General features: G+C 51.0%; 1 protein-coding gene across 1 annotated transcript in view; it reads left to right on the plus strand.

The window, feature by feature from the left end:
* Positions 1-25,020, plus strand: part of LOC149441165 (carbonic anhydrase 9-like) — a gene marked incomplete at its 3' end in the record, with an annotated part of 46,636 nt that overhangs the window by 16,546 nt on the left and 5,070 nt on the right. Inside the window, exons 3-5 of the mRNA XM_089657672.1 lie at positions 11,133-11,303; positions 11,944-12,086; positions 19,435-19,527. Of these exons, the coding sequence (XP_089513798.1) occupies positions 11,133-11,303; positions 11,944-12,086; positions 19,435-19,527 (407 nt within the window). The remainder of the gene's footprint in view (positions 1-11,132; positions 11,304-11,943; positions 12,087-19,434; positions 19,528-25,020) is intronic.

The following is a 25,020-nucleotide window of genomic DNA, read 5'->3' on the forward strand; positions in this document are numbered from 1 at the left end:
ACCCACCGGGACCCTCCTGTACACAACTTCATCTCCACCCACCGAGACCCTCCTGTACACACCTTCATCTCCTGTATATACGCCCCCTTGTCTGCATACCATCACCTGCATATACATTACACTGCTGATATAGAAGATATATTGGAAATAATCAATACTGATGGTTCCATGCAGTGTATGTAAAGTTCATTAGGATGAAGGTGGACTATCGGTGCTGCGATGTCTGACAGAGGCTGATGTGGGGCCACATTATATATAGAGGGGTATACAGGTCTCTTCCTATTGGTCAGTCCCAGTCTTCACCTCCTTTCCGGTAATTTGCAGAATAATAGATAAGATGAAGTCTCAGCACACTTCATCAGGGGTCACCCAGCAATGGCGCCGGCCACTCTGTACATGAAGGATGGTGATGGAGCTGTGGGAGTCATGTATGATCAATACGGAGTGTACTTCCAGAGGGGTCAGGTCATGTGATCAGAAGATAGTACAGGTGGGGGGGCAGGTCATGTGATCAGAGGATAGTACAGGTGAGGGGGCAGATCATGTGATCAGAGGATAGTACGGGAGGGAGGCAGGTCATGTGATCAGAGGATAGTACAGGTGGGGGGGCAGGTCATGTGATCAGAGGATAGTACAGGTGGGGGAGGGAGGCAGGTCATGTGATCAGAGGATAGTACAGGTGGGGGAGGGAGGCAGGTCATGTGATCAGAGGATAGTACAGGGGGGCAGGTCATGTGATCATAGGATAGTTGTCAAGAGTTCACCCACACACCACGCCCACAGCGACTAGCTAACCGAGGCGCACGTGTGGCGGTGACTTGGGGTAAGAGGGAATAAAGGGGACTTAACTTTGAATATAGAAAACCGTATATAAGATCAGCCGTGATACCCGTCCTCAGCCCGCACTACCTCTGCCCACCACCGGAGGGAGACTCCAATCCAGCTGGTCGACCACACACTGGCAGATACAAATCTTACATACAATCTGGTGCACTAATTAGGGTTGAGGAGCAGCTTGGCAATCACACCCTTCTAAAGTCCCTCCAGCTACCTACAGCTTGAACCCCGGTGTTATCACCCTTCTACTGTCCACACCCCTCCCCCACACCAGACACACCACGAAAGGTAGCCTGCCACCACCCAACAGTTTATCCGCAGAACGGTATGCTGGGACACCACACACACACAGATCTCCGTCTGGCAGATCTGTTACCTTTACAATCCGCACGCAACCTGCCCACACACAGTGCAATGGAATACAGATTGGCAATGAGCTTGACCGAGCGTATAAAGGCACTAAAATACAATACAATCTAATCTCTCCAATCCAATCTCTCCGAAGATATGAGCCCGAGCTTAAATACACAGAAGTCACTAATTACTTTTAAGATTTAATATCCCGAAAGTGGGTGGAGCATAAAATATGTACAAAGTATAAAAAGTTACAGAAATACAACAAATACAAGAAGACACACAAATTCACTATAAAATAAAAGGGAATAAAACAGAAATAAAACTTTTACCGAGATCTATCCTGCGACTGGAGCAAGCCAGAAAAGTCCGTAATCTGTTAGTCGATCGAACCGGCTCCATACGAATTACAATGTCCATATCTCGGGCTCCTCAATTTATGGGAATATGGACATAGGCGGGACATTAGTCCTTGGCCAATTGACCCTGGGGGGTGTTCCTGTACCCGCCCACAGGCTGTTCTGGGTGCTGAAATGGCCAAAGTCAATTGGACCAAGAACAGTTTGAATCACCAAGTCGGGGATTGAATTTCCGACACCAGCGCATCAGTCCGATCACAACAGTACCAATCACTGTTCCGCTATCACACTCCAGCACCACATAACCATTTCCTGCATTTTCCTGGCATTCTACATAGGTCACAAATACAGTTTTTACATGCAGATGTAGCCCACAGAGTGCCCAATCAGAAGGAAGTATTTTCATCTCTCTGCAACTAATATTTTAGCTTTTATGAGAGATGAAACATACTTTTTTGATGTATGTATATACTTTCCGAGTTCTCTAGACAGATCACAGCCCCCCTGCTGTCATGAAGCCGAAACGTCTGCGTTCCTCTTTTAAACTTCAGGAAGATGGCAAAGTCTGATTACATATAGGTGACAAAATCTTATTAGCACCCAGGTGTCACCTCCAGCCTGAGGAAGCTAGGTCCCTTCAGATACTAATAGGTGACCGTCTGTCTGAGTACCTATGACTGAATATTTCTTTAATGACAAGGAATGAACTAAATTTACGATTACATATTGCTACTGATCACATTTCAGATACTCAAATCTGTACATTTATGTCACATTTCCCCTCTTCCAGACGACGCATAGCTGAGCCTAAACGGTTCGGCTAACGCGTCTGCCAGGAAGGTTCCCTAGGTTGGGGTGGGGAAGTTCTCCCAACTAAAGCTTGACCCCGTTGACAGCTCAGCTTGCCCCCCTGCCGATGGGAGAGGGCTTCTGTATAGCTCTCTGACTGATCCTAAAGGGTTTGGGTCACCACTGGCCAGCAGATCCCCCCGCGGATCCATTTAATTCACTGGCCACTGACTAACTACTGGAAGGGTACATGCAAACCTATCATTGTGGGCTGTCATCATTTCCAGCCACTGGCCAGGGTCATCTGGTGGTTCTCTATCAGCTGCAACACCCAGATGCCTGAGCCTGGTATAAGGTTGTTCCTGGGTGATCTGGACCTGGTTCCATGGCTTGGATACCAGAACCTCCACCCTTGGACCTGTCTCCCACACTTCTGCTCTTTCTCCTTCAGACAGAGACCGGTCAGCACAACCCCTGAGCTCCTCCGGGCTGACATTGAACCTATCAGCCTGCGAGAATACAGTGTTGTCAGCTCCAGCCTCTGAGAAAGCAGATTCAAAGGGGGTCAGTGTTCCCCCATCATCCTGTGATCCTCCCTTTGCTGTGCACAGCAATGAGTCCTCAATCATGATCCTCATAGCTGTGGGGACAAAGGATAAATCCACAGAAGACTTTACTCCACCCGGGGTCATCCTCTGACCCGGGCCACACCCTTCTACTCTGTCCTCCTCAGCAGAACATCTGTCAGCACCACCCCTGAGCTCCTCCGGGCCAACCTCAAACCTATCAGCCTGGAAGGGCTCAGTGATGTCAGCTGCAGCTGCTGAGGTGGAAGACACTGATTGGGCTGAATTTGCCCCAACATCCTGCAGACTTCCCTCTGCAACACACAGAAATGAGTCTGCACTGGCAGCACCCGCGACTGGTGACAGAGGGGAAGGTTACAGGAGAAAGGATCTCACTAGGGGTTGTCCTCTGACCCACGTCACACACCAGGGGTTGTCCTCCGACCCACGTCACACACCAGGGGTTGTCCTCCGACCCATGTCACACGCTAGGGGTTGTCCTCCGACCCACGTCACACGCTAGGGGTTGTCCTCCGACCCACGTCACACGCTACGGGTTGTCCTCTGACCCACGTCACACGCTAGGGGTTGTCCTCTGACCCACGTCACACACCAGGGGTTGTCCTCTGACCCACGTCACACGCTAGGGGTTGTCCTCTGACCCACGTCACACGCTAGGGGTTGTCCTCTGACCCGCGTCACACCCTTCTACCCCGTCCTCAGCAGAGCGTCTGTCGGCACACCTGAGTTCCTCTGGGCTGGAATCAAATGGAACAGCCTCTGGAAACTCTGTGCCGTCAGCCCCAGCTACTGAGGGGGTAGAGTCAGACTTAAACCCTCACCCTGTGGTCCCTCCTCTGTGCTCCACAGCCCAGGATCCAAAATGGCATGACTGGTATCTGTGGTGTCAGGGGAGCAGACAACAGAAAAATTCATCCCACAAGGAGATAGAGGCACACAACACTGGTCTATACCAGGACTTACTGAAACACAATGTGCCTTTTTCCCGCGAACTTCAGAAAGTTCTGTTTCTTTACATAGGGGTACACAACCAACTTCCTTTTGCCCATGCAACCCCATCCTGCCATTCACTGCTGGTGGTCCTTCAGCCAGACCCCTGAGATCCTCTGGGCTGCCATCAATTTGTACAGCTTCAGGGGACCTAGAGCTATCTGCCACAGGGGACAGGTGGATACCAGTCTGAGGAGACCTTAGGCCCTTTGGGCCAGGTTCACAAGGGTCCAACTCAGCTAGTTTGGGCCCTTCCACAGACAGTTCCTCTGTAGCAGTGGGCAATGACTGGTCCGGGGCCACCTGGAGGGCACCCCGAGTCACCACTGCAGCAGAGGGAAGGTCTGCCTTGCACATGTCATTACATTTGGCATCACATAACACATTGTCAGTTGCAGAGTCCTCTGTGACTTTAAACTCTTCTCCAGGCCTTGACCCCAGACAGCCACTAGAGCCAGGCCCTGGTACACAGTCCTTCACCCCCTGACCCTACCCAGAATTCCCAGTGTTCATGGAGTCTTCAATCAGTCTTTTACAGGAGTCCAGGGCCTCAGGTGGTGAGGTAGGTTCTAGGGGGGCTTGATATGGCTCATAATGGGCTACCAACCATCCCAGGTCAGTACCCAATAATACTCTAGTGGGAATGGCATCTGTTACACCCACTTCTCTCATTCCTCTCCCAGCTCCCCAGTCTAGATAAACACAGGCCGTGGGGACAGTTGGGTTGATGCCCCCAACCCCCCTTACAGTCATGGTCTTACCAGGGAGAAGATCCTCAGGGCTCACCAGTTCTGGGCGCACTAAAGTCACCTCCGCTCCGCTGTCCCTCAGGCCGGTAGTAACTCTGCCACCCACAGTGACAGGCTGCAGGTTATCGGCGAGCCCTCCGGCATACCTGGAAACACACAAAACAGTAGACTCCGGGCCGGTTGTCCTGGTAGGTTGTGGGGCAGCCTTCTTTTTCTCAGGGCAGGATACACTAAGATGACCTATCTGGTGGCACAAAAACATCTCCGGGTATCCACAGTTGTTGGGGCGGCTCCTGAAGGTCTGGATGCCTTGGTCTTCTGGATGTTCTGAGAAGAGGGTCCACTTGCTTCTCCTCCTTTCCAGCTGGGTGAAGTAGTACTCCGGTTGACAGTTATCCTGTTAGCCGCATAGGAGTCAGCTATTTCTGCTGCTTGATCCCCTGTCTTGGGATCTCGGTCCAGTACAAACTGCCGGACCTCAGAAGGACATGTCTGTAGGAACTGGTCCTTAATCATTAGTTCCTGTAGGGCGTCAAAGGTGCTTACGGACAGGTCATGTGATCAGGGGTTAGTACGGGGGGGGGGGGTCAGGTCATGTGATCACATTATTGCCTCCGGTGAGTCATGTATGACAGAGACGGGTGAGTCATGTATGACAGAGACGGGTGAGTCATGTATGACGGAGAGACGGGTGAGCCATGTATGACGGAGAGACGGGTGAGCCATGTATGACGGAGAGACGGGTGAGCCATGTATGACGGAGAGACGGGTGAGCCATGTATGACGGAGAGACGGGTGAGCCATGTATGATGGACAGACGGGTGAGCCATGTATGACGGACAGACGGGTGAGCCATGTATGTGTTGGGGATACAACAGCATGTACTATAATGTACTATATATGGACAGACTGCAAGGAATCACCCCGGGAAATATCTTTTACATACCTGAGTCCCACTCAGTGTACCTTTTATATAATACTCCCCTCTTCTCCTCTTCATATTACTATCCTCTGTTCCCAAATCTCATTTCTTTACCCCTCTGCTCCACCCCAAAACTTGTACATCTCCCCCTCATTGCTATCATCTCCCTACTATTGCTTTCATCACCTCCTCAAAATGCCTCTTCTACTCCTCCTTCTCATTTTCCTCTCCTCTGTTCCCAAAATCCATTCACTATATCTCTCTGCCCCTCCCAAACATTTGTATATTGTGTCCTCACTGCTTCCCTCACCCCTCTACGGCACCCACCACCTCCTCCTATTACTCCTCTCCCACTGACCCCAACACCTCCACTAGTAGTTTCTCACGCTCCTGCACATCCCGCTCCCATGCCACCTTTCTCACCCTTCTCCTCCTCATAACCGCGGGGGACATCTCCCCGAATCCTGGCCCTCCACCACCTCCCTCACCCGCACAAAACCCTCCCGCCTCCACGTCCTGCCGCAACCCCCGCAACTTAGTATCTGTCCCCCTGCTCCCTAAAATCTCCCCCCCGTTTTCATGTGCACTCCTGAACGCCCAATCGGTGTGCAACAAGCTTACCGCCATCCACGACCTCTTTGTTTCCCGCTCCCTCAACCTCCTGGCGATTACAGAAACCTGGATCCAGCCCACTGACTCTACCTCCCCTGCTGCACTATCCTACGGAGGTCTCACCTGGACCCACTCATCCAGGCCTAATGGTCGTAAAGGTGGTGGGGTTGGTCTGCTCCTCTCACCGCAGAGCACCTTCCGAGTCCTCCCAAACCCCCCCTCCCTATCCTTCTCCTCCTTCGAGGCCCACTGCGTCCGTCTATTCTCCCCAACCCCCCTAAAGATTGCTGTGATATACCGGCCTCCTGGATCCATACCCCGCTTCCTGGATGACTTCTCCTCCTGGCTACCCTTCTTCCTCTCCTCTGAGCTACCCACCATCATCCTTGGGGATTTCAACATCCCTGTCAACCTCGACAACCCGGACACATCCCGTCTCCTCCACTTAACCTCCTCCTTTGCACTTGCACAGTGCATACATCCACCACCCACTCCGACGGTAATATCCTTGATCTTGTCTTCTCCAACCGCTGCGCTCCCCACAACCTCACTAACACCCCCTTCCCTCTCTCTGACCACAACCTGATCACCTTCTCTATCTCCTCGTCCTCCAACGCCTACCCCTCCAAATGTCACACTTCTACCAGCCGTAACCTCCTCAACCTTAACCCTGCCCCCTCCACTCTGCAGCTGATCAACTCCATGACAGCATCCTCCCCCTGTCCTGCCCCGACTTGGCTATGACCGCCTACAACAACGCGCTGTCAACAGCCCTTGACTCACTAGCGCCTTTAACCACACGCAACATCAGACCCCGACCGCTCCAGCCCTGGCAGACTGATCACACCAAAACCCTCAAACGACACCGTCGTGCCCTGGAGCGACTATGGCGCAAAACCAAATCCCAACAAGCCTTCACCCGCTACAAATCTGCCTTCCACACCTACACCTCCTCCCTCCATGCAGCCAAACAAGCCTACTTCCTGACCCTCATCAAGGCCCTCTCCTCCAATCCTCGCCGACTCTTCTCCACCTTCAACTCTCTACTCTCTCCACCCCCACCTCCACCCAGCACCTCACTCACCGCCCTTGAGATTGCCAATCACTTCAAAAACAAGATTGACACAATTCGCAAGGACATCGCGGCAACTCACACACCCTCTCAACCCGTCCCCTCTCACACAGCTACCCCCTCATCCCCCCTCCCCCTCGACATAACCCGCAGGGACTTCATCACTGCTCAAACTCCCTCCAACCCCCTTCCCCCTCACTCAGCTACCCCCTCATCACCCCTCTCCCACGGCCCCACCACTGCTCTGACCTCCTCTTCCACCCCACCCTACATTCCTCATACTGAAGCTCCCCCAACACTCCGCACCTTTGACCTTACTACCATCGAAGAAGTCTCCAAGATCCTCTCTGATGCCCGCCTCACCACCTGCCCCCTCGACCCTATCCCCTCACAACTCCTACAACCTCCCTCCCCCTCCATCCTACGCTCCCTCACCCACATCTTCAATCTCTCCCTCTCCTCCGGCACTTTCCCTTCCCCTCTGAAACATGCACACATCACCCCCATACTTAAAAAGCCCTCCCTGGACCCCAATGACCCGAACAACCTCAGACCCATCTCCCTGCTCCCATTCACATCTAAACTCCTCGAGCGCCTCGTCTACACCCGCCTATGCTCTCACCTCAACGACAACAACCTCTCTGTCCCCTACAGTCCGGCTTCCGTCCCCTACACTCCACCGAAACTGCCTTACTCAAACTCTCCAACGACCTGCTAACCGCCAAAGATAATGGCCACTATTCAGTGCTCCTACTCCTTGACCTCTCTGCGGCCTTCGACACAGTCGACCACCCCCTCCTCCTCAAAAAACTACACTCCCTCGGCCTCAGAGATTCTGCTCTCTCCTGGCTCTCATCCTACCTGTCACAACGCTCTTTCAGCGTTACCTATAATGCCACCACCTCCCTCTCACTCCCCCTCTCTGTTGGGGTCCCTCAAGGCTCTGTCCTCGGGCCCCTTCTCTTCTCCATCTACACCTCCTCCCTTGGCCAACTCATACACTCTCACGGCTTCAACTACCACCTCTATGCCGACGACACACAAATCTATCTCTCAACCCCCCACCTCACCCCCTCGGTCTCCGCCCGAATCACACACCTGTTGAGCGACATATCAGACTGGATGTCGCTCCACTTCCTTAAATTGAACCTCTCCAAAACCGAGTTTCTTGTCTTCCCTCCAGCCCGGACACCACCCCCCATTGACTTCTCCATCATGTCCAACAACGCCACCATCAAACCCGCCCCGCAGGCCAGAGTACTTGGTGTCATTTTGGACTCCAACCTATCCTTCCAGCCCCAAGTCCACTCTTTAACAAACTCGTGCAGACTCCACCTCCGCAACATCGCCAAAATCCGCATGTTCCTAACTCCAGAAACCACTAAACAGCTCATCCACTCCCTCATCATATCACGACTCGACTACTGCAACTCCCTCCTCACTGGCCTGCCTCGCCGCTGGCTATCCCCGCTTCAGTCCATCCTGAATACGGCTGCCAGACTCATTCACCTTTCCAACCGCTCCGTTTCCGCCACCCCCCTCTGCCAATCCCTCCACTGGCCTCCACTCAGTGTCCTCCACCCCCCTCTGCCAATCCCTCCACTGGCTTCCGATTGCGCAACGGATCAAATTCAAAATCCTAACGCTGATGTACAAAGCTGTCCACCATACTGCCCCGAACTACATCACTGACCTAATATCCAAGTACCGCCCAACACGCACACTCCGCTCCTCACAAGACCTCCTTCTCTCTAGTTCCCTGGTCTCCTCCTCCCATGCCCGCCTCCAGGACTTCTCCAGGGTGTCACCCATCCTCTGGAACTCCCTGCCCCAACCCATCAGATTATCACCTACTCTCCTCTCCTTTAGGCGCACCCTGAAAACCCATCTCTTCAGGGAAGCCTACCCCGCCCCCTGCTAACTTGCCGACCTCCTCCACTCTTCCTACCACTCCATCCCCCACAGCTATCTCCTCCTGTGCCACCATCCCCTCCCTCCTAGATTGTAAGCTTGAAAGAGCAGGGCCCTCGATCCCCTCATGTTTTGCATTGTATTGGTATTGTTCTGTCACATGTTCTGTCCCCCTTTATAATGTACAGCGCTGAGCCAACTATGGGGGCTTTATAAATACTGTATAATAATAATAATAATATATATAGTATTGTGTGTTAATATCACTTGACCAGTAGATGGCGCTGTACCCAACTAGTAACCTTAGTGTACAGCGCCATCTACTGGTCAAGTGATATTAACACACAATACTGTATAGTACATTATAGTACATGCTGTTGCATGCCCAACACCCCTTCTCAACGGCATGTGCATAATTATATGACATTTAGTCTCTTTTGTAGAAAACAATGACGTTCCCTTGGCAGAGGTTTGGTGAGTGCGTCTGCAGTCATCTCCTCTGATGGGCAGTACTGGATGTCGATGACCCCTTGTTCTTGCATGTCTCTGAGCAGATGATATCTTACATCAATGTGATTGGTTCTTGGGTTGATCTTCTCAGAGTGTGTAAGCTTTATGCATCCATGTCTATATTCAAGGAATCAAGAGAACAAATGGACATACATCCTAATATACATCGATGACATCTTGACGTGTTTTAAACAAGAAGGGGACTATGACCAAATAGTTCACAAACTGAAACAAAATTTTGAAATGAAAGAGTTGGGGAACATTACTCACTACCTAGGAATTCAAATAGAGCGGGAAGAGGATGGAAGCGATCTTCTTAACCAAAGTCAGAAAATTACAGAAATGTTAGAATAGTTTCACATGCAAGATGCAAAGGAAGCGAAAACACCAATGGAACCAGATTATCTAAAAAACAATGGAACAGAAAACTTGTTACCCAACAATGATTATTACCGCAGGGCAATCGGAAAATTGCTATACATCGCCACCGTGACAAGACCAGACATCGCCCTAGCAGTGGGAATAGTTTGCAGGAAAGTCGCAACGCCGTGTCAACGCGACTGGAATGCAGTAAAGAGGGTAATGCAGTACCTAAAGGGAACAAATCAGATGAAGCTGCGACTTCCAGCATCGTCAAACCCAAAACTGATTGGATATGTGGAGGCCGATTGGGCTGGAGACACCACTGACCGCAAATCTACAAGTGGTTCCATCTTCCAGTATGGACAAGGAACCATAAGCTGGTCTAGTCGGAAACAAGTGACTGTTGCACTCTCTTCAACTGAAGCGGAATACATAGCAGCAGCACATGCATGTCAAGAAGCCATTTGGATTCGTCAACTTCTACTAGACATGGGACTGAATATGTCACAAGCCACACCCATCATGGAAGACAATCAGGGATGCATAAAGCTTACACACTCTGAAATTAACCCAAGAACCAATCACATTGATGGAAGATATCATCTGCTCAGAGACATGCAAGAACACGGGGTCATCGACATCCAGTACTGCCCATCAGAGGAGATGACTGCAGACACACTCACCAAACCTCTGCCAAGGGAACGTCATTGTTTTCTACAAAAGAGACTAAATGTCATATAATTATGCACATGCCATTGAGAAGGGGTGTTGGGCATGCAACAGCATGTACTATAATCTACTATATATAGTATTCTGTGGTAATATCACTTGACCAGTAGATGGCACTGTACACTAAGGTTACTAGTTGTGTATCTCTGAAAACTTGTTGGTTCTTCTCTATCATCTCTTCAGGAAGTAATGTGTCTGTAATATGTCTGATGAAATGTGCTCTGTATGTTTGTAATTTAAGCCACACAAGTAAAGTCTGAATTCTGCTATCACTACCAGTGTCTTCTCTAACACATAACCAACAGTATGATGGACAGACGATGATGGTGTTCTCTCTCTTGGTGACAGATATCACGGAATGGGACAAGGCCTATCCTGCCTGTGGGGGGAGGGAACAATCCCCCATTAATGTGGACACCTGGGACTCCAAGTTTGACCCAACACTGGGGCCCATCCAGGTCTCCGGGTACGACGTGTCACCTGAGGAAAGCCTGAAACTGAAGAACAATGGACACACAGGTGACCAATCTGAGGGGACGTGTCATGTGACCAGATATGTATGATATACACAGATTGTGGGGAGATTGGATCCAACCAGATCCTCGCCTGTATGACCTGTGCCTGGTCTTATAGAGAGGTGACACCACTTCATGGAACAGATACTGAACCTGCCATGGCATTCCAGCCTCTTATCTCCATATTGTGTCCCATTATTGAGGTCTCTTCTCTCTGTATTGTGTCTCATTATTAAGGTCTCTTCTCTCTGTATTGTGTCCCATTATTGAGGTCTCTTCTCTCTGTATTGTGTCTCATTATTAAGGTCTCTTCTCTCTGTATTGTGTCCCATTATTGAGGTCTCTTCTCTCCGCATTGAGGTCTCTTCTCTCTGTATTGTGTCCCATTATTAAGGTCTCTTCTCTCCATATTGTGTACCATTATTGAGGTCTCTTCTCTCTGTATTGTGTCCCGTTTTTGAGGTCTCCTCTCTCTGTATTGAGGTCTCTTCTCTCCGTATTGTGTACCATTATTAAGGTCTCTTCTCTCCGCATTGAGGTCTCTTCTCTCTGTATTGTGTCCTGTTTTTGAGGTCTCTTCTCTCTGTATTGAGGTCTCTTCTCTCTGTATTGTGTCCCGTTATTGAGGTCCATTTTCTCCACAGTGGTCTTGCAGCTTCCAGACTCTCTGCAGATAAATGGAGGTCTCGCCAACACGTACCGGGCGGCTCAGCTGCACTTCCATTGGGGCTCACACAGCAGCCCGGGCTCCGAGCACACTGTCAATGGGCAGAAATTCCCCGGAGAGGTCAGTTAGTAGGAATATACTGATTGATATTTCTGTATAGACAGTGTGTTCCACTCCATTATAGAGGGATGGTCACCACAGCAGTATGACTGGCCTTGTCTGGTAATCATTTTGGTGACCATTAGTACCAACCTCCCAGTGAGCAGAGATCATACCGTGTAATGGTGAGTCATGGTGCCTGGTTATCGTGTGTATGGCCCTCCATGATAGTACATGTTCTCAGTCCTTGTATTAGAAACAGAACAGCATAATTAGACTGGTTTGGTTGAAGGGATACTTTGAGGTCCCAGAGAAAGGATGATGATTAGGGGTTGGAATTGCAAGGCTTCGGGTTAGAGTTAGAAAGATGGTACCATGGGTCATGATTAGGAGGTAGATGTGGGGGTCATGATTAGGAGGTAGATGTGAGGGTCATGGTTAGAAGGTAGATGTTGGGGTCATGGTTAGGAGGTAGATGTTGGGGTCATGGTTAGAAGGTAGATGTTGGGGTCATGGTTAGGAGGTAGATGTGAGGATCATGGTTAGGAGGTAGATGTGAGAGTCGTGGTTAGGAGGTAGATGTTTGGGATCATGGTTAGAAGGTAGATGTTGGGATCGTGGTTAGGAGGTAGATGTGGGGGTCATTTTTAGGAGTTAGATGTGAGGGTCATGGTTAGGAGGTAGATGTGGGGGTCATGGTTAGGAGGTAGATGTGAGGGTCATGGTTAGGAGGTAGATGTGAGGGTCATGGTTAGGAGGTAGATGTGAGGGTCATGGTTAGGAGGTATATGTGAGAGTTGTGGTTAGGAGGTAGATGTTTGGGATCATGGTTAGGAGGTAGATGTGGGGGTCGTGGTTAGGAGGTAGATGTTTGGGGTCGTGGTTAGGAGGTAGATGTTGGGGTAGTGGTTAGGAGGTAGATGTGGGGGTCGTGGTTAGGAGGTAGATGTGAGGGTCGTGGTTAGGAGGTAGATGTTTGGGATCATGGTTAGGAGGTAGATGTGAGGGTCGTGGTTAGGAGGTAGATGTTGGGATCATGGTTAGGAGGTAGATGTGAGGGTCATGGTTAGGAGGTAGATGTTTGGGATCATGGTTAGGAGGTAGATGTTTGGGGTCGTGGTTAGGAGGTAGATGTTGGGGTCGTGGTTAGGAGGTAGATGTGAGGGTCATGGTTAGGAGGTAGATGTTTGGGATCATGGTTAGGAGGTAGATGTGAGGGTCGTGGTTAGGAGGTAGATGTTTGGGATCATGGTTAGGAGGTAGATGTTTGGGGTCGTGGTTAGGAGGTAGATGTGGGGGTCGTGGTTAGGAGGTAGATGTGGGGGTCGTGGTTAGGAGGTAGATGTGAGGGTCGTGGTTAGGAGGTAGATGTTTGGGATCATGGTTAGGAGGTAGATGTGAGAGTTGTGGTTAGGAGGTAGATGTTTGGGATCATGGTTAGGAGGTAGATGTGGGGGTCGTGGTTAGGAGGTAGATGTTTGGGGTCGTGGTTAGGAGGTAGATGTTGGGGTAGTGGTTAGGAGGTAGATGTGGGGGTCGTGGTTAGGAGGTAGATGTGAGGGTCGTGGTTAGGAGGTAGATGTTTGGGATCATGGTTAGGAGGTAGATGTGAGGGTCGTGGTTAGGAGGTAGATGTTGGGATCATGGTTAGGAGGTAGATGTGAGGGTCATGGTTAGGAGGTAGATGTTTGGGATCATGGTTAGGAGGTAGATGTTTGGGGTCGTGGTTAGGAGGTAGATGTTGGGGTCGTGGTTAGGAGGTAGATGTGAGGGTCATGGTTAGGAGGTAGATGTTTGGGATCATGGTTAGGAGGTAGATGTGGGGGTCGTGGTTAGGAGGTAGATGTTTGGGATCATGGTTAGGAGGTAGATGTTTGGGGTCGTGGTTAGGAGGTAGATGTGGGGGTCGTGGTTAGGAGGTAGATGTGGGGGTCGTGGTTAGGAGGTAGATGTGAGGGTCGTGGTTAGGAGGTAGATGTTTGGGATCATGGTTAGGAGGTAGATGTGAGAGTTGTGGTTAGGAGGTAGATGTTGGGGTCATGGTTAGGAGGTAGATGTGGGGTTCGTGGTTAGGAGGTAGATGTTGGGGTCATGGTTAGGAGGTAGATGTGAGGATCATGGTTAGGAGGTAGATGTGGGGGTCGTGGTTAGGAGGTAGATGTGGGGGTCGTGGTTAGGAGGTAGATGTGGGGGTCGTGGTTAGGAGGTAGATGTGGGGGTCGTGGTTAGGAGGTAGATGTGGGGGTCGTGGTTAGGAGGTAGATGTTTGGGATCGTGGTTAGTAGGTAGATGTTGGGATCGTGGTTAGTAGGTAGATGTTGGGGTCGTGGTTAGGAGGTAGATGTTGGGGTCGTGGTTAGGAGGTAGATGTGAGGGTCGTGGTTAGGAGGTAGATGTGAGGGTCGTGGTTAGGAGGTAGATGTGAGGGTCGTGGTTAGGAGGTAGATGTGAGGGTCGTGGTTAGGAGGTAGATGTGAGGGTCGTGGTTAGGAGGTAGATGTGAGGGTCGTGGTTAGGAGGTAGATGTGAGGGTCGTGGTTAGGAGGTAGATGTGAGGGTCGTGGTTAGGAGGTAGATGTGGGGGTCGTGGTTAGGAGGTAGATGTTTGGGATCGTGGTTAGTAGGTAGATGTTGGGATCGTGGTTAGGAGGTAGATGTTGGGGTCGTGGTTAGGAGGTAGATGTTGGGGTCGTGGTTAGGAGGTAGATGTGAGGATCGTGGTTAGGAGGTAGATGTGGGGGTCGTGGTTAGGAGGTAGATGTGGGGGTCGTGGTTAGGAGGTAGATGTGAGGGTCGTGGTTAGGAGGTAGATGTTGGGGTCGTGGTTAGGAGGTAGATGTTGGGGTCGTGGTTAGTAGGTAGATGTTGGGGTCGTGGTTAGGAGGTAGATGTGGGGGTCGTGGTTAGGAGGTAGATGTGGGGGTCGTGGTTAGGAGGTAGATGTGAGGGTCGTGGTTAGGAGGTAGATGTGGGGGTCGTGGTTAGGAGGTAGATGTTGGGGTCGTGGTTAGGAGGTAGATGTGAGGGTCGTGGTTAGGAGGTAGATGATGGGGTCGTGGTTAGGAGGTAGATGTGAGGGTCGTGGTTAGGAGGTAGATGTTTGGGATCATGGTTAGGAGGTAGATGTTTGGGGTCGTGGTTAGGAGGTAGATGTTGGGGTCGTGGTTAAGTGGTAGATGTGGGGGTCGTGGTTAGGAGGTAGATGATGGGGTCATGGTTAGGAGGTAGATGTGAGGGTCGTGGTTAGGAGGTAGATGTTTGGGATCATGGTTAGGAGGTAGATGTTTGGGGTCGTGGTTAGGAGGTAGATGTTGGGGTCGTGGTTAAGTGGTAGATGTGGGGGTCGTGGTTATGAGGTAGATGTGGGGGTCGTGGTTAGGAGGTAGATGTTGGGGTCATAGCTAGAGGTTGGACTGATAGTTAAGGTGATGATGAAGGGTATGAATGATGGTTAGGTGAAGGGATCAGAGATAAGGTGATGACAAGGGGGTAGGATGATGGTTAGGTGAAGGGATCAGAGATAAGGTGATGACAAGGGGGTAGGATGATGGTTAGGTGAAGGGATCAGAGATAAGGTGATGACAAGGGGGTAGGATGATGGTTAGGTGAAGGGATCAGCGATAAGGTGATGACAAGGGGGTAGGATGATGGTTAGGTGAAGGGATCAGCGATAAGGTGATGACAAGGGGGTAGGATGATGGTTAGGTGAAGGGATCAGAGATAAGGTGATGACAAGGGGGTAGGATGATGGTTAGGTGAAGGAATCAGCGATAAGGTGATGACAAGGGGGTAGGATGATGGTTAGGTGAAGGGATCAGCGATAAGGTGATGACAAGGGGGTAGGATGATGGTTAGGTGAAGGGATCAGCGATAAGGTGATGACAAGGGGGTAGGATGATGGTTAGGTGAAGGGATCAGAGATAAGGTGATGACAAGGGGGTAGGATGATGGTTAGGTGAAGGGATCAGAGATAAGGTGATGACAAGGGGGTAGGATGATGGTTAGGTGAAGGGATCAGCGATAAGGTGATGACAAGGGGGTAGGATGATGGTTAGGTGAAGGGATCAGCGATAAGGTGATGACAAGGGGGTAGGATGATGGTTAGGGAAATGTTATATGTTTTGAATAATCCTTAGTGGTTGGGTTGAAGAGAGAAACTGTGAATTAGGAGTAAGGTTGAGGATTAGGGGGTATAATTTCAGGGTTTTTGAGGAATTAGAATTAGGTTCATCTGTTGGGTTAAGGGTTGGGAATTGGGGTCATGATTGAGACTTAGTTGTTAAAGCAGAAGTGCGCTATCTCACCCATGGTGCTGCACATTGATCAGCTATTGATCAGCTATGACATTGGCCATTCGAAGGCTAGAAAGCTGAGTTGAGAACTGACATAGAGCACACTGAGACTGACAGTTCTAACCAGAGACATGCCTTGAATGTTTCATTCACTGGACTTGGACTAGGAAATGCGAACTGCTGGAAGAATAGGATTTAAATCTGTGGGTTTAATTTTGGTGTCTTGTTCTAGGTTGGAATGACAGCTATGGTGATGTTGAGGGGTTTATGTGATGGGTATAGTCAGACTTAGGGGTTAGTTTAAGGCAATGGTCTCCAAACTGCAGCCCGGGGGCCTAATGTGGTCCTTTTTGCTTGCCTTTATCTGGCCTTTGGGGCACTATTCCACCATCTGACACCAATAATGGAGCACCATTTTTTCCAAAGTCAACATCAATGGGGTCATTCTTCTCATTGATATCAACAATGGGGTACTGATGCCGGGGCATTTTCTACTCCCACTGGCCACAGTCCAGCCCCCCCCCCTTTGCCTAAAGGACAATAAACTGACCCTTTGCATAAAAGGTTTGGAAACCCCCAGTTTAAATGGTAGGAGGTAGGTTGAAAGATAATGTTAGGATAGGGTGAGGGTTAGGATATAGGATGATGAATAGGCATGAAGGTCAGGAGATATGATGATGGCTAGGTATTGGGGATTAGGGTTGGGATATTGGATGATGTGTAGGGATTAGGGTTGGGATATTGGATGATGTGTAGGGATTAGGGTTGGGGGTAGGGTTGGGATATTGGATGATCAGTAGGGATAGGGTTGGGGGTAGGGTTGGGATATTGGATGATCAGTAGGGATAGGGTTGGGGGTAGGGTTGGGATATTGGATGATCAGTAGGGGTAGGGTTGGGGGTTGGGTTGGGATATTTGATGATCAGTAGGGATAAGGGTTGGGGGTAGGGTTGGCATATTTGATGATGTGTAGGGAGAAGGGTTGGGGGTAAGGTTGGGATATTGGATGATGTGTAGCGATAAGGGTTGGGATATTGGATGATGTGTAGGGATTAGTGTTGGGATATTGGATGATGTGTAGGGATAAGGGTTGGGATATTGGATGATCTGTAGGGATAAGGGTTGGGATATTGGATGATCTGTAGGGATAGGGGTTGGGATATTGGATGATGTGTAGGGATTAGTGTTGGGATATTGGATGATGTGTAGGGATTAGGGTTGGGATATTGGATGATCTGTAGGGATAAGGGTTGGGGGTAGGGGTGGGATATTGGATGATCTGTAGGGATTAGGGTTGGGGGTAGGGTTGGGATATTGGATGATCAGTAGGGATAAGGGTTGGGTTATTGGATGATCTGTAGGGATTAGGGTTGGGATATTGGATTGATCTGTAGGGATTAGGGTTGGGATATTGGATGATCTGTAGGGATTAGGGTTGGGATATTGGATGATCTGTAGGGATTAGGGTTGGGGGTAGGAGTGGGATATTAGATGATCTGTAGGGATAAGGGTTGGGATATTGGATGATCTGTAGGGATTAGGGTTGGTGGTAGGGGTGGCATATTTGATGATGTGTAGGGATAAAGGTTGGGGATAAGGTTGGGATATTGGATGATCAATAGGGATTATGGTTGGGGGTAGGGTATAGGATGATGTGTAGGGATTAGGATTGGGGGTATGGTTGGGATATTTGATGATGTGCAGGGATTAGGGTTGGGATATTGGATGATCTGTAGAGATAAGGGTTGTGTTTAAGGTTGGGATACTGGATGATCAGTGGGGGTAGGGTTGGGATATTGGATGATCTGTAGGGACTGAGGTTGGGGGTAGGGTTGGCATATGTGATGATGTGTAGGGATAAGGGTTGGGATATTGGATGATCAGTAGGGATAAGGGTTGGGTTTAGGGTTGGTATACTGGATGATCAGTGGGGGTAGCGTTGGGATATTGGATGATGTGTAGGGATTAGGGTTGGAGGTAGGGTATAGGATGATGTGTAGGGATTAGGGTTGGGGATAAATTTGGGATATTGGATGGTCTGTAGGGATAAGGGCTGGGGGCAGGGTTGGCATATTTGATGTGTAGGGATTAGGGTTGGGGATAAGGTTGAGATATTTGATGATGTGTAGGGATAAGGGTTGGGATATTGGATGATCTGTAGGGACTGAGGTTGGGGGTAGGGTTGGGATATTGGATGATCGGGGGGGTAGGGTTGGGATATTAGATGCTCAGTAGGGATTAGTGTTGGGATATTGGATGATCTGTAGGACTGGGGTTGGGGGTAGGGTTGGGATATTTGATGATCTGTAGGGATAAATGTTGGGGGTAGGGTTGGTGTATTGGATGATCAGTAGGGATTAGGGTTGGGATATTGGATGATGTGTAGGGATAAGGGTTGGGGATAAGGTTGGGATATTGGACGGTCTGTAGAGATAGGGGTTGGGGGCAGGGTTGGCATATTTGATGTGTAGGGATAAGGGTTGGGGATAAGGTTGGGATATTGGATGATCTGTAGGGACTGAGGTTGGGAGTAGGGTTGGCATATGTGATGTGTAGGGATTAGGGTTGGGATATTGGATGATCTGTTCTATTGTACAGCGCTGAGCAAACCCTTTGGCGCTATATAAACTCAATGTAATGTAATGTAATGTAATAATCTGTAGGGATAAGTGTTGGGGGTAGGGTTGGGATATTGGATGATCTGTAGGGACTGAGGTTGGGGGTAGGGTTGGCATATGTGATGTGTAGGGATTAGGGTTGGGATATTGGATGATCTGTAGGGATAAGTGTTGGGGGTAGGGTTGGGATATTGGATGATCAGTGGGAGTAGGGTTGGGATATTGGATGATCTGTAGGGACTGGGTTGGGGGTAGGGTTGGCATATTTGATGATGTGTAGGGATTAGTGTTGGGGATAAAGTTGAGATATTTGATGTGTAGGGATTAGTGTTGGGGATAAAGTTGAGATATTTGTGTAGGGATTAGGGTTGGGGGTAGGGTATAGGATGATGTGTAGGGATTGGGTTGGGGCAGGATGGACACTGCATTCAGATAAATGACAGCAGTCTCTTCCTTCAGATCCATGTGGTCCATTACTCCTCCAATTTTCAGGGCCTGGAAGAGGCGGTAACCCAGCCTGGAGGCCTGGCGGTCCTGGCAGCCTTCATTGAGGTAGGTGGCCATGAAACTGTGGTTGTCGTGTCTCTGCAGAGAATTGTAAAGTTTGTTGCCCTCAATAGAAACATTTCTGTAGGGAATAACCAAGAATAGTCTTTACCTTCCTGTCTGTCACCAGTAACCCTTCCCATCCCGGTATCAGAGTCTTCCTTGTCCATAAGAGCTTCTGTGAGGAAAAGTCAGAGAACATGTGACAGGAGATCTGACAGAAGGTGCTGGAACTGGAGCTCTGTCTATGGGTCAGTTGGTGATCGGTGGAAGACACAACTTGTCCCTGTGGTCTCCACTCTTTTCATTCCTTGGCCTGTAAATTAACAGTCTTTCATTGTCCAATTTCCTCTGGCCAGAACAGCTAATCTCCAACCAGACACAGTTGCTGCTTCAGGGGTCACAAGTAATTGTGGGTGGATTGGCCATGATGTGCCCTTGTGGAGATCCCATCTGTAATACCCTGCAGTGCCCAGATTGTCCATGATGTGCCCCTTGTGGAGAGATCCCATCTGTAATACCCTGCAGTGCCCAGATTGGCCATGATGTGCCCTTGTGGAGAGATCCCATCTGTAATACCCTGCAGTGCCCAGATTGGTCATGATGTGCCCCTTGTGGAGAGATCCCATCTGTAATACCCTGCAGTGCCCAGATTGGCCATGATGTGCCCCTTGTGGAGAGATCCCATCTGTAATACCCTGCAGTGCCCAGATTGGCCATAATAAGCCCCTTGTGGAGAGATCCCATCTGTAATACCCTGCAGTGCCCAGATTGGCCATGACCTGCCCCTTGTGGAGAGATCCCACCTGTAATACCATGCAGTGCCCAGACTGGGCATGATGTGCCCCTTGTGTGGAGATCCCATCTGTAATACCCTGCAGTGCCCAGATTGGCCATGATGTGCCCCTTGTGGAGAGATCCCACCTGTAATACCCTGCAGTCCCCATATTGGTCATGATGTGCCCCTTGTGGAGAGCTCCCACCTGTAATACCCTGCAGTGCCCAGATTGGCCATGACCTGCCCCTTGTGGAGAGATCCCACCTGTAATACCATGCAGTGCCCAGACTGGGCATGATGTGCCCCTTGTGTGGAGATCCCATCTGTAATACCCCGCAGTGCCCAGATTGGCCATGATGTGCCCCTTGTGGAGAGATCCCACCTGTAATACCCTAATACCCTGCAGTGTCCAGATTGGCCATGATGTGCCCCTTTGTGTGGAGATCCCATCTGTAATACCCTGCAGTGCCCAGATTGGTCATGATGTGCCCCTTGTGGAGAGATCCCATCTGTAATACCCTGCAGTGCCCAGATTGGCCATAATAAGCCCCTTGTGGAGAGATCCCATCTGTAATACCCTGCAGTGCCCAGATTGGCCATGACCTGCCCCTTGTGGAGAGATCCCACCTGTAATACCATGCAGTGCCCAGACTGGGCATGATGTGCCCCTTGTGTGGAGATCCCATCTGTAATACCCTGCAGTGCCCAGATTGGCCATGATGTGCCCCTTGTGGAGAGATCCCACCTGTAATACCCTGCAGTGCCCAGATTGGTCATGATGTGCCCTTGTGGAGAGATCCCATCTGTAATACCCTGCAGTGCCCAGATTGGTCATGATGTGCCCCTTGTGGAGAGATCCCACCTGTAATACCCTAATACCCTGCAGTGTCCAGATTGGTCATGATGTGCCCCTTTGTGTGGAGATCCCATGTGTAATACCCTGCAGGGCCCAGATTGGTCATGATGTGCTCCTTGTGGAGATCCCATCTGTAATACCCTGCAGTGCCCAGATTGGTCATGATGTGCCCCTTGTGGGGAGATCCCACCTGTAATACCCTGCAGTGCCCAGATTGGCCATGATGTGCCCCTTGTGGAGAGATCCCATCTGTAATACCCTGCAGTGCCCAGATTGGTCATGATGTGCCCCTTGTGTGGAGATCCCATCTGTAATACCCCGCAGTGCCCAGATTGGTCATGATGTGCCCTTGTGGAGAGATCCCACCTGTAATACCCTGCAGTGCCCAGATTGGTCATGATGTGCCCCTTGTGTGGAGATCCCATCTGTAATACCCTGCAGTGCCCAGACTGGGCATGATGTGCCTCTTGTGTGGAGATCCCATCTGTAATACCCTGCAGTGCCCAGATTGGTCATGATGTGCCCCTTGTGGGGAGATCCCACCTGTAATACCCTGCAGTGCCCAGATTGGTCATGATGTGCCCCTTGTGGGGAGATCCCATCTGTAATACCCTGCAGTGTCCAGATAGGTCATGATGTGCCCCGTGTGTGGAGATCCCATCTGTAATACCCTGCAGTGCCCAGATTGGGCATGATGTGCCCCTTGTGTGGAGATCCCATCTGTAATACCCTGCAGTGCCCAGATTGGCCATGATGTGCCCCTTGTGTGGAGATCCCTTCTGTAATACCCTGCAGTGCCCAGATTGGCCATGATGTGCCACTTGTGGAGAGATCCCATCTGTAATACCCTGCAGTGCCCAGATTGGCCATGATGTGCCCCTTGTGTGGAGATCCCTTCTGTAATACCCTGCAGTGCCCAGATTGGCCATGATGTGCCACTTGTGGAGAGATCCCATCTGTAATACCCTGCAGTGCCCAGATTGGCCATGATGTGCCCCTTGTGTGGAGATCCCTTCTGTAATACCCTGCAGTGCCCAGATTGGCCATGATGTGCCCCTTGTGGAGAGATCCCACCTGTAATACCCTGCAGTGCCCAGATTGGTCATGATGTGCCCCGTGTGTGGAGATCCCATCTGTAATACCCTGCAGTGCCCAGATTGGCCATGATGTGCCCCTTGTGGAGAGATCCCACCTGTAATACCCTGCAGTGCCCAGATTTTCCATGATGTGCCCCTTGTGGAGAGATCCCACCTGTAATACCCTGCAGTGCCCAGATTTTCCATGATGTGCCCCTTGTGTGGAGATCCCACCTGTAATACCCTGCAGTGCCCAGATTGGTCATGATGTGCCCCTTGTGGAGAGATCCCATCTGTAATACCCTGCAGTGCCCAGATTGGTCATGATGTGCCCCGTGTGTGGAGATCCCATCTGTAATACCCTGCAGTGCCCAGATTGGTCATGATGTGCCCCTTGTGGAGAGATCCCATCTGTAATACCCCGCAGTGCCCAGATTGGTCATGATGTGCTCCTTGTGGAGAGATCCCACCTGTAATACCATGCAGTGCCCAGATTGGTCATGATGTGCCCCTTGTGTGGAGATCCCATCTGTAATACCCTGCAGTGCCCAGATTGGTCATGATGTGCCCCTTGTGTGGAGATCCCATCTGTAATACCCCGCAGTGCCCAGATTGGCCATGATGTGCCCCTTGTGTGGAGATCCCATCTGTAATACCCCGCAGTGCCCAGATTGGTCATGATGTGCCCCTTGTGTGGAGATCCCATCTGTAATACCCTGCAGTGCCCAGATTGGTCATGGTGTGCCCCTTGTGGAGAGATCCCATCTGTAATACCCTGCAGTGCCCAGATTGGTCATGATGTGCCCCTTGTGGAGAGATCCCATCTGTAATACCCTGCAGTGCCCAGATTGGTCATGATGTGCCCCTTGTGTGGAGATCCCATCTGTAATACCCTGCAGTGCCCAGATTGGTCATGATGTGCCCCTTGTGGAGAGATCCCATCTGTAATACCCTGCAGTGCCCAGATTGGTCATGATGTGCCCCTTGTGTGGAGATCCCATCTGTAATACCCTGCAGTGCCCAGATTGGTCATGATGTGCCCCTTGTGTGGAGATCCCATCTGTAATACCCTGCAGTGCCCAGATTGGTCATGATGTGCCCCTTGTGTGGAGATCCCATCTGTAATACCCTGCAGTGCCCAGATTGGTCATGATGTGCCCCTGGTGTGGAGATCCCATCTGTAATACCCTGCTGTGACGGAGGGTAGGCAGGACAGAACACACAGAGTAGATGGCAAACGCACGAAGCTTTACTGAGACAAACAGATGACAGTCACTTAATAGGGGAATTCGCAGGGAGGGTGAATACGCCAGTAAAGGGCAGCAAAGAGGGGCCAACACACTTATAGTCCAATGCCGAGAGCCAAGGAAGAGTCTCTGTAGCAATTGTAATCCAACGGGGGGGGGGGGGGGTGGGGGTCTCTCCCCTAGGCTGGGGGTCTCTGGATCTCTGGCAGCTAGCAGGCAGTCCCGCAATCTCTCCCATAGGCTGGGGGGTCTCTGGATCCCTGGCAGCTAGCAGGCAGTCCCGCAATCTCTCCCCTAGGCTGGGTGTCTCTGGATCTCTGGCAGCTGGCAGGCAGTGGCTGGGGGTCTCTGGATCCCTGGCAGCTAGCAGACAGTCTTCCCCTGCTCTGGAGGGCCTTAGGCAGTCTTTGGTCTCTGCAGAGTCTGGCCACGAAGGTCCCGCCACAGCTGGGGCTCCTTCCTTCGGTGGCTGCGCAGCGGTGAATACCCCCGGAGCGCCCGGCATCAGCTTCTTAAGCTAATGTCAGATACTCCCTGGTCGTCTAGGCAACCGGGGCGGGCCAAAGCTGGTTTACCTCGTTGCCCGGCAACGAGGCACGCCCCCTCGTGAGCGCAGACTTTCTCCAGGGACATCCGCAAGCGCTGGAACTTCTGCGCTGCGGATGACAGGGCTGAAGTGGCGACAGCAAGACGCCGTAGCCCGGTACATCTCTGCGGGGAGGGTCGCACCTCCCCATGGAGAGGTGTGAACCTCGCCACCTTCTCCTCTCAGATTGGCCATGATGTGCCCTTGTGGAGATCCCATCTGTAATACCCCGCAGGGCCCAGATTGGCCATGATGTGCCCCTTGTGGAGAGATCCCATCTGTAATACCCCGCAGTGCCCAGAATGGTCATGATGTGCCCCCCACCTTGTCCCAGCAGTTGGCAGCAGAAAGGAGGACAGAACTCCTCCTACACATCCTGCACCTCTCGGTGCAATCACCGTACCCCCTCATTTCTGCCCCCCCCCCCTTTGTCCCAGCAGTTGGTATCAGAGAGTGGACAGAACTCCTCCTACACCTCACTGTGCAGACACAGCACCTCCTCATCTCCGCCCCCCCCTTGTCCCAGCAGTTGGTAGCAGAGAGGAGGACGGAACTCCTCCTACACAACCTGCACCTCTCTTTGCAGCCACATCACCCCCTCATCTTTGCCCCCCACCTTGTCCCAGCAGTTCGCAGCAGAGAGGAGGACGGAACTCCTCCTACACATCTTTCACTTCTCTGTGCACCAGCAGCACCACCTGTTCTCCGACCCCCCACCTTGTCCCAGCATTTGGAGGCAGAGAGGTGGACAGAACTCCTCCTACACATCCTGCAACTCTCTATGCAGTCGAAGCACCCCCCAATTCCCCCCCCCCACACCTTGTCCCAGCAGTTGGCAGCAGAGAGGAGGATAGAACTCCTCCTACAGATCCTGCACCTCTCTGTGCAGCCAAAGCAGCCCCCCCCCCCCCCGGTCTCTGCCTCCTTTGGTCTCAGCATTCAGCAGACTCTGGCAG

The sequence above is a fragment of the Staurois parvus genome, unplaced genomic scaffold (genome assembly GCF_062004578.1).
Source record: "Staurois parvus isolate SC_StPar_1 unplaced genomic scaffold, SC_StPar_1.0 ptg001019l, whole genome shotgun sequence".
In the NCBI taxonomy this organism is placed as follows: domain Eukaryota; kingdom Metazoa; phylum Chordata; class Amphibia; order Anura; family Ranidae; genus Staurois; species Staurois parvus.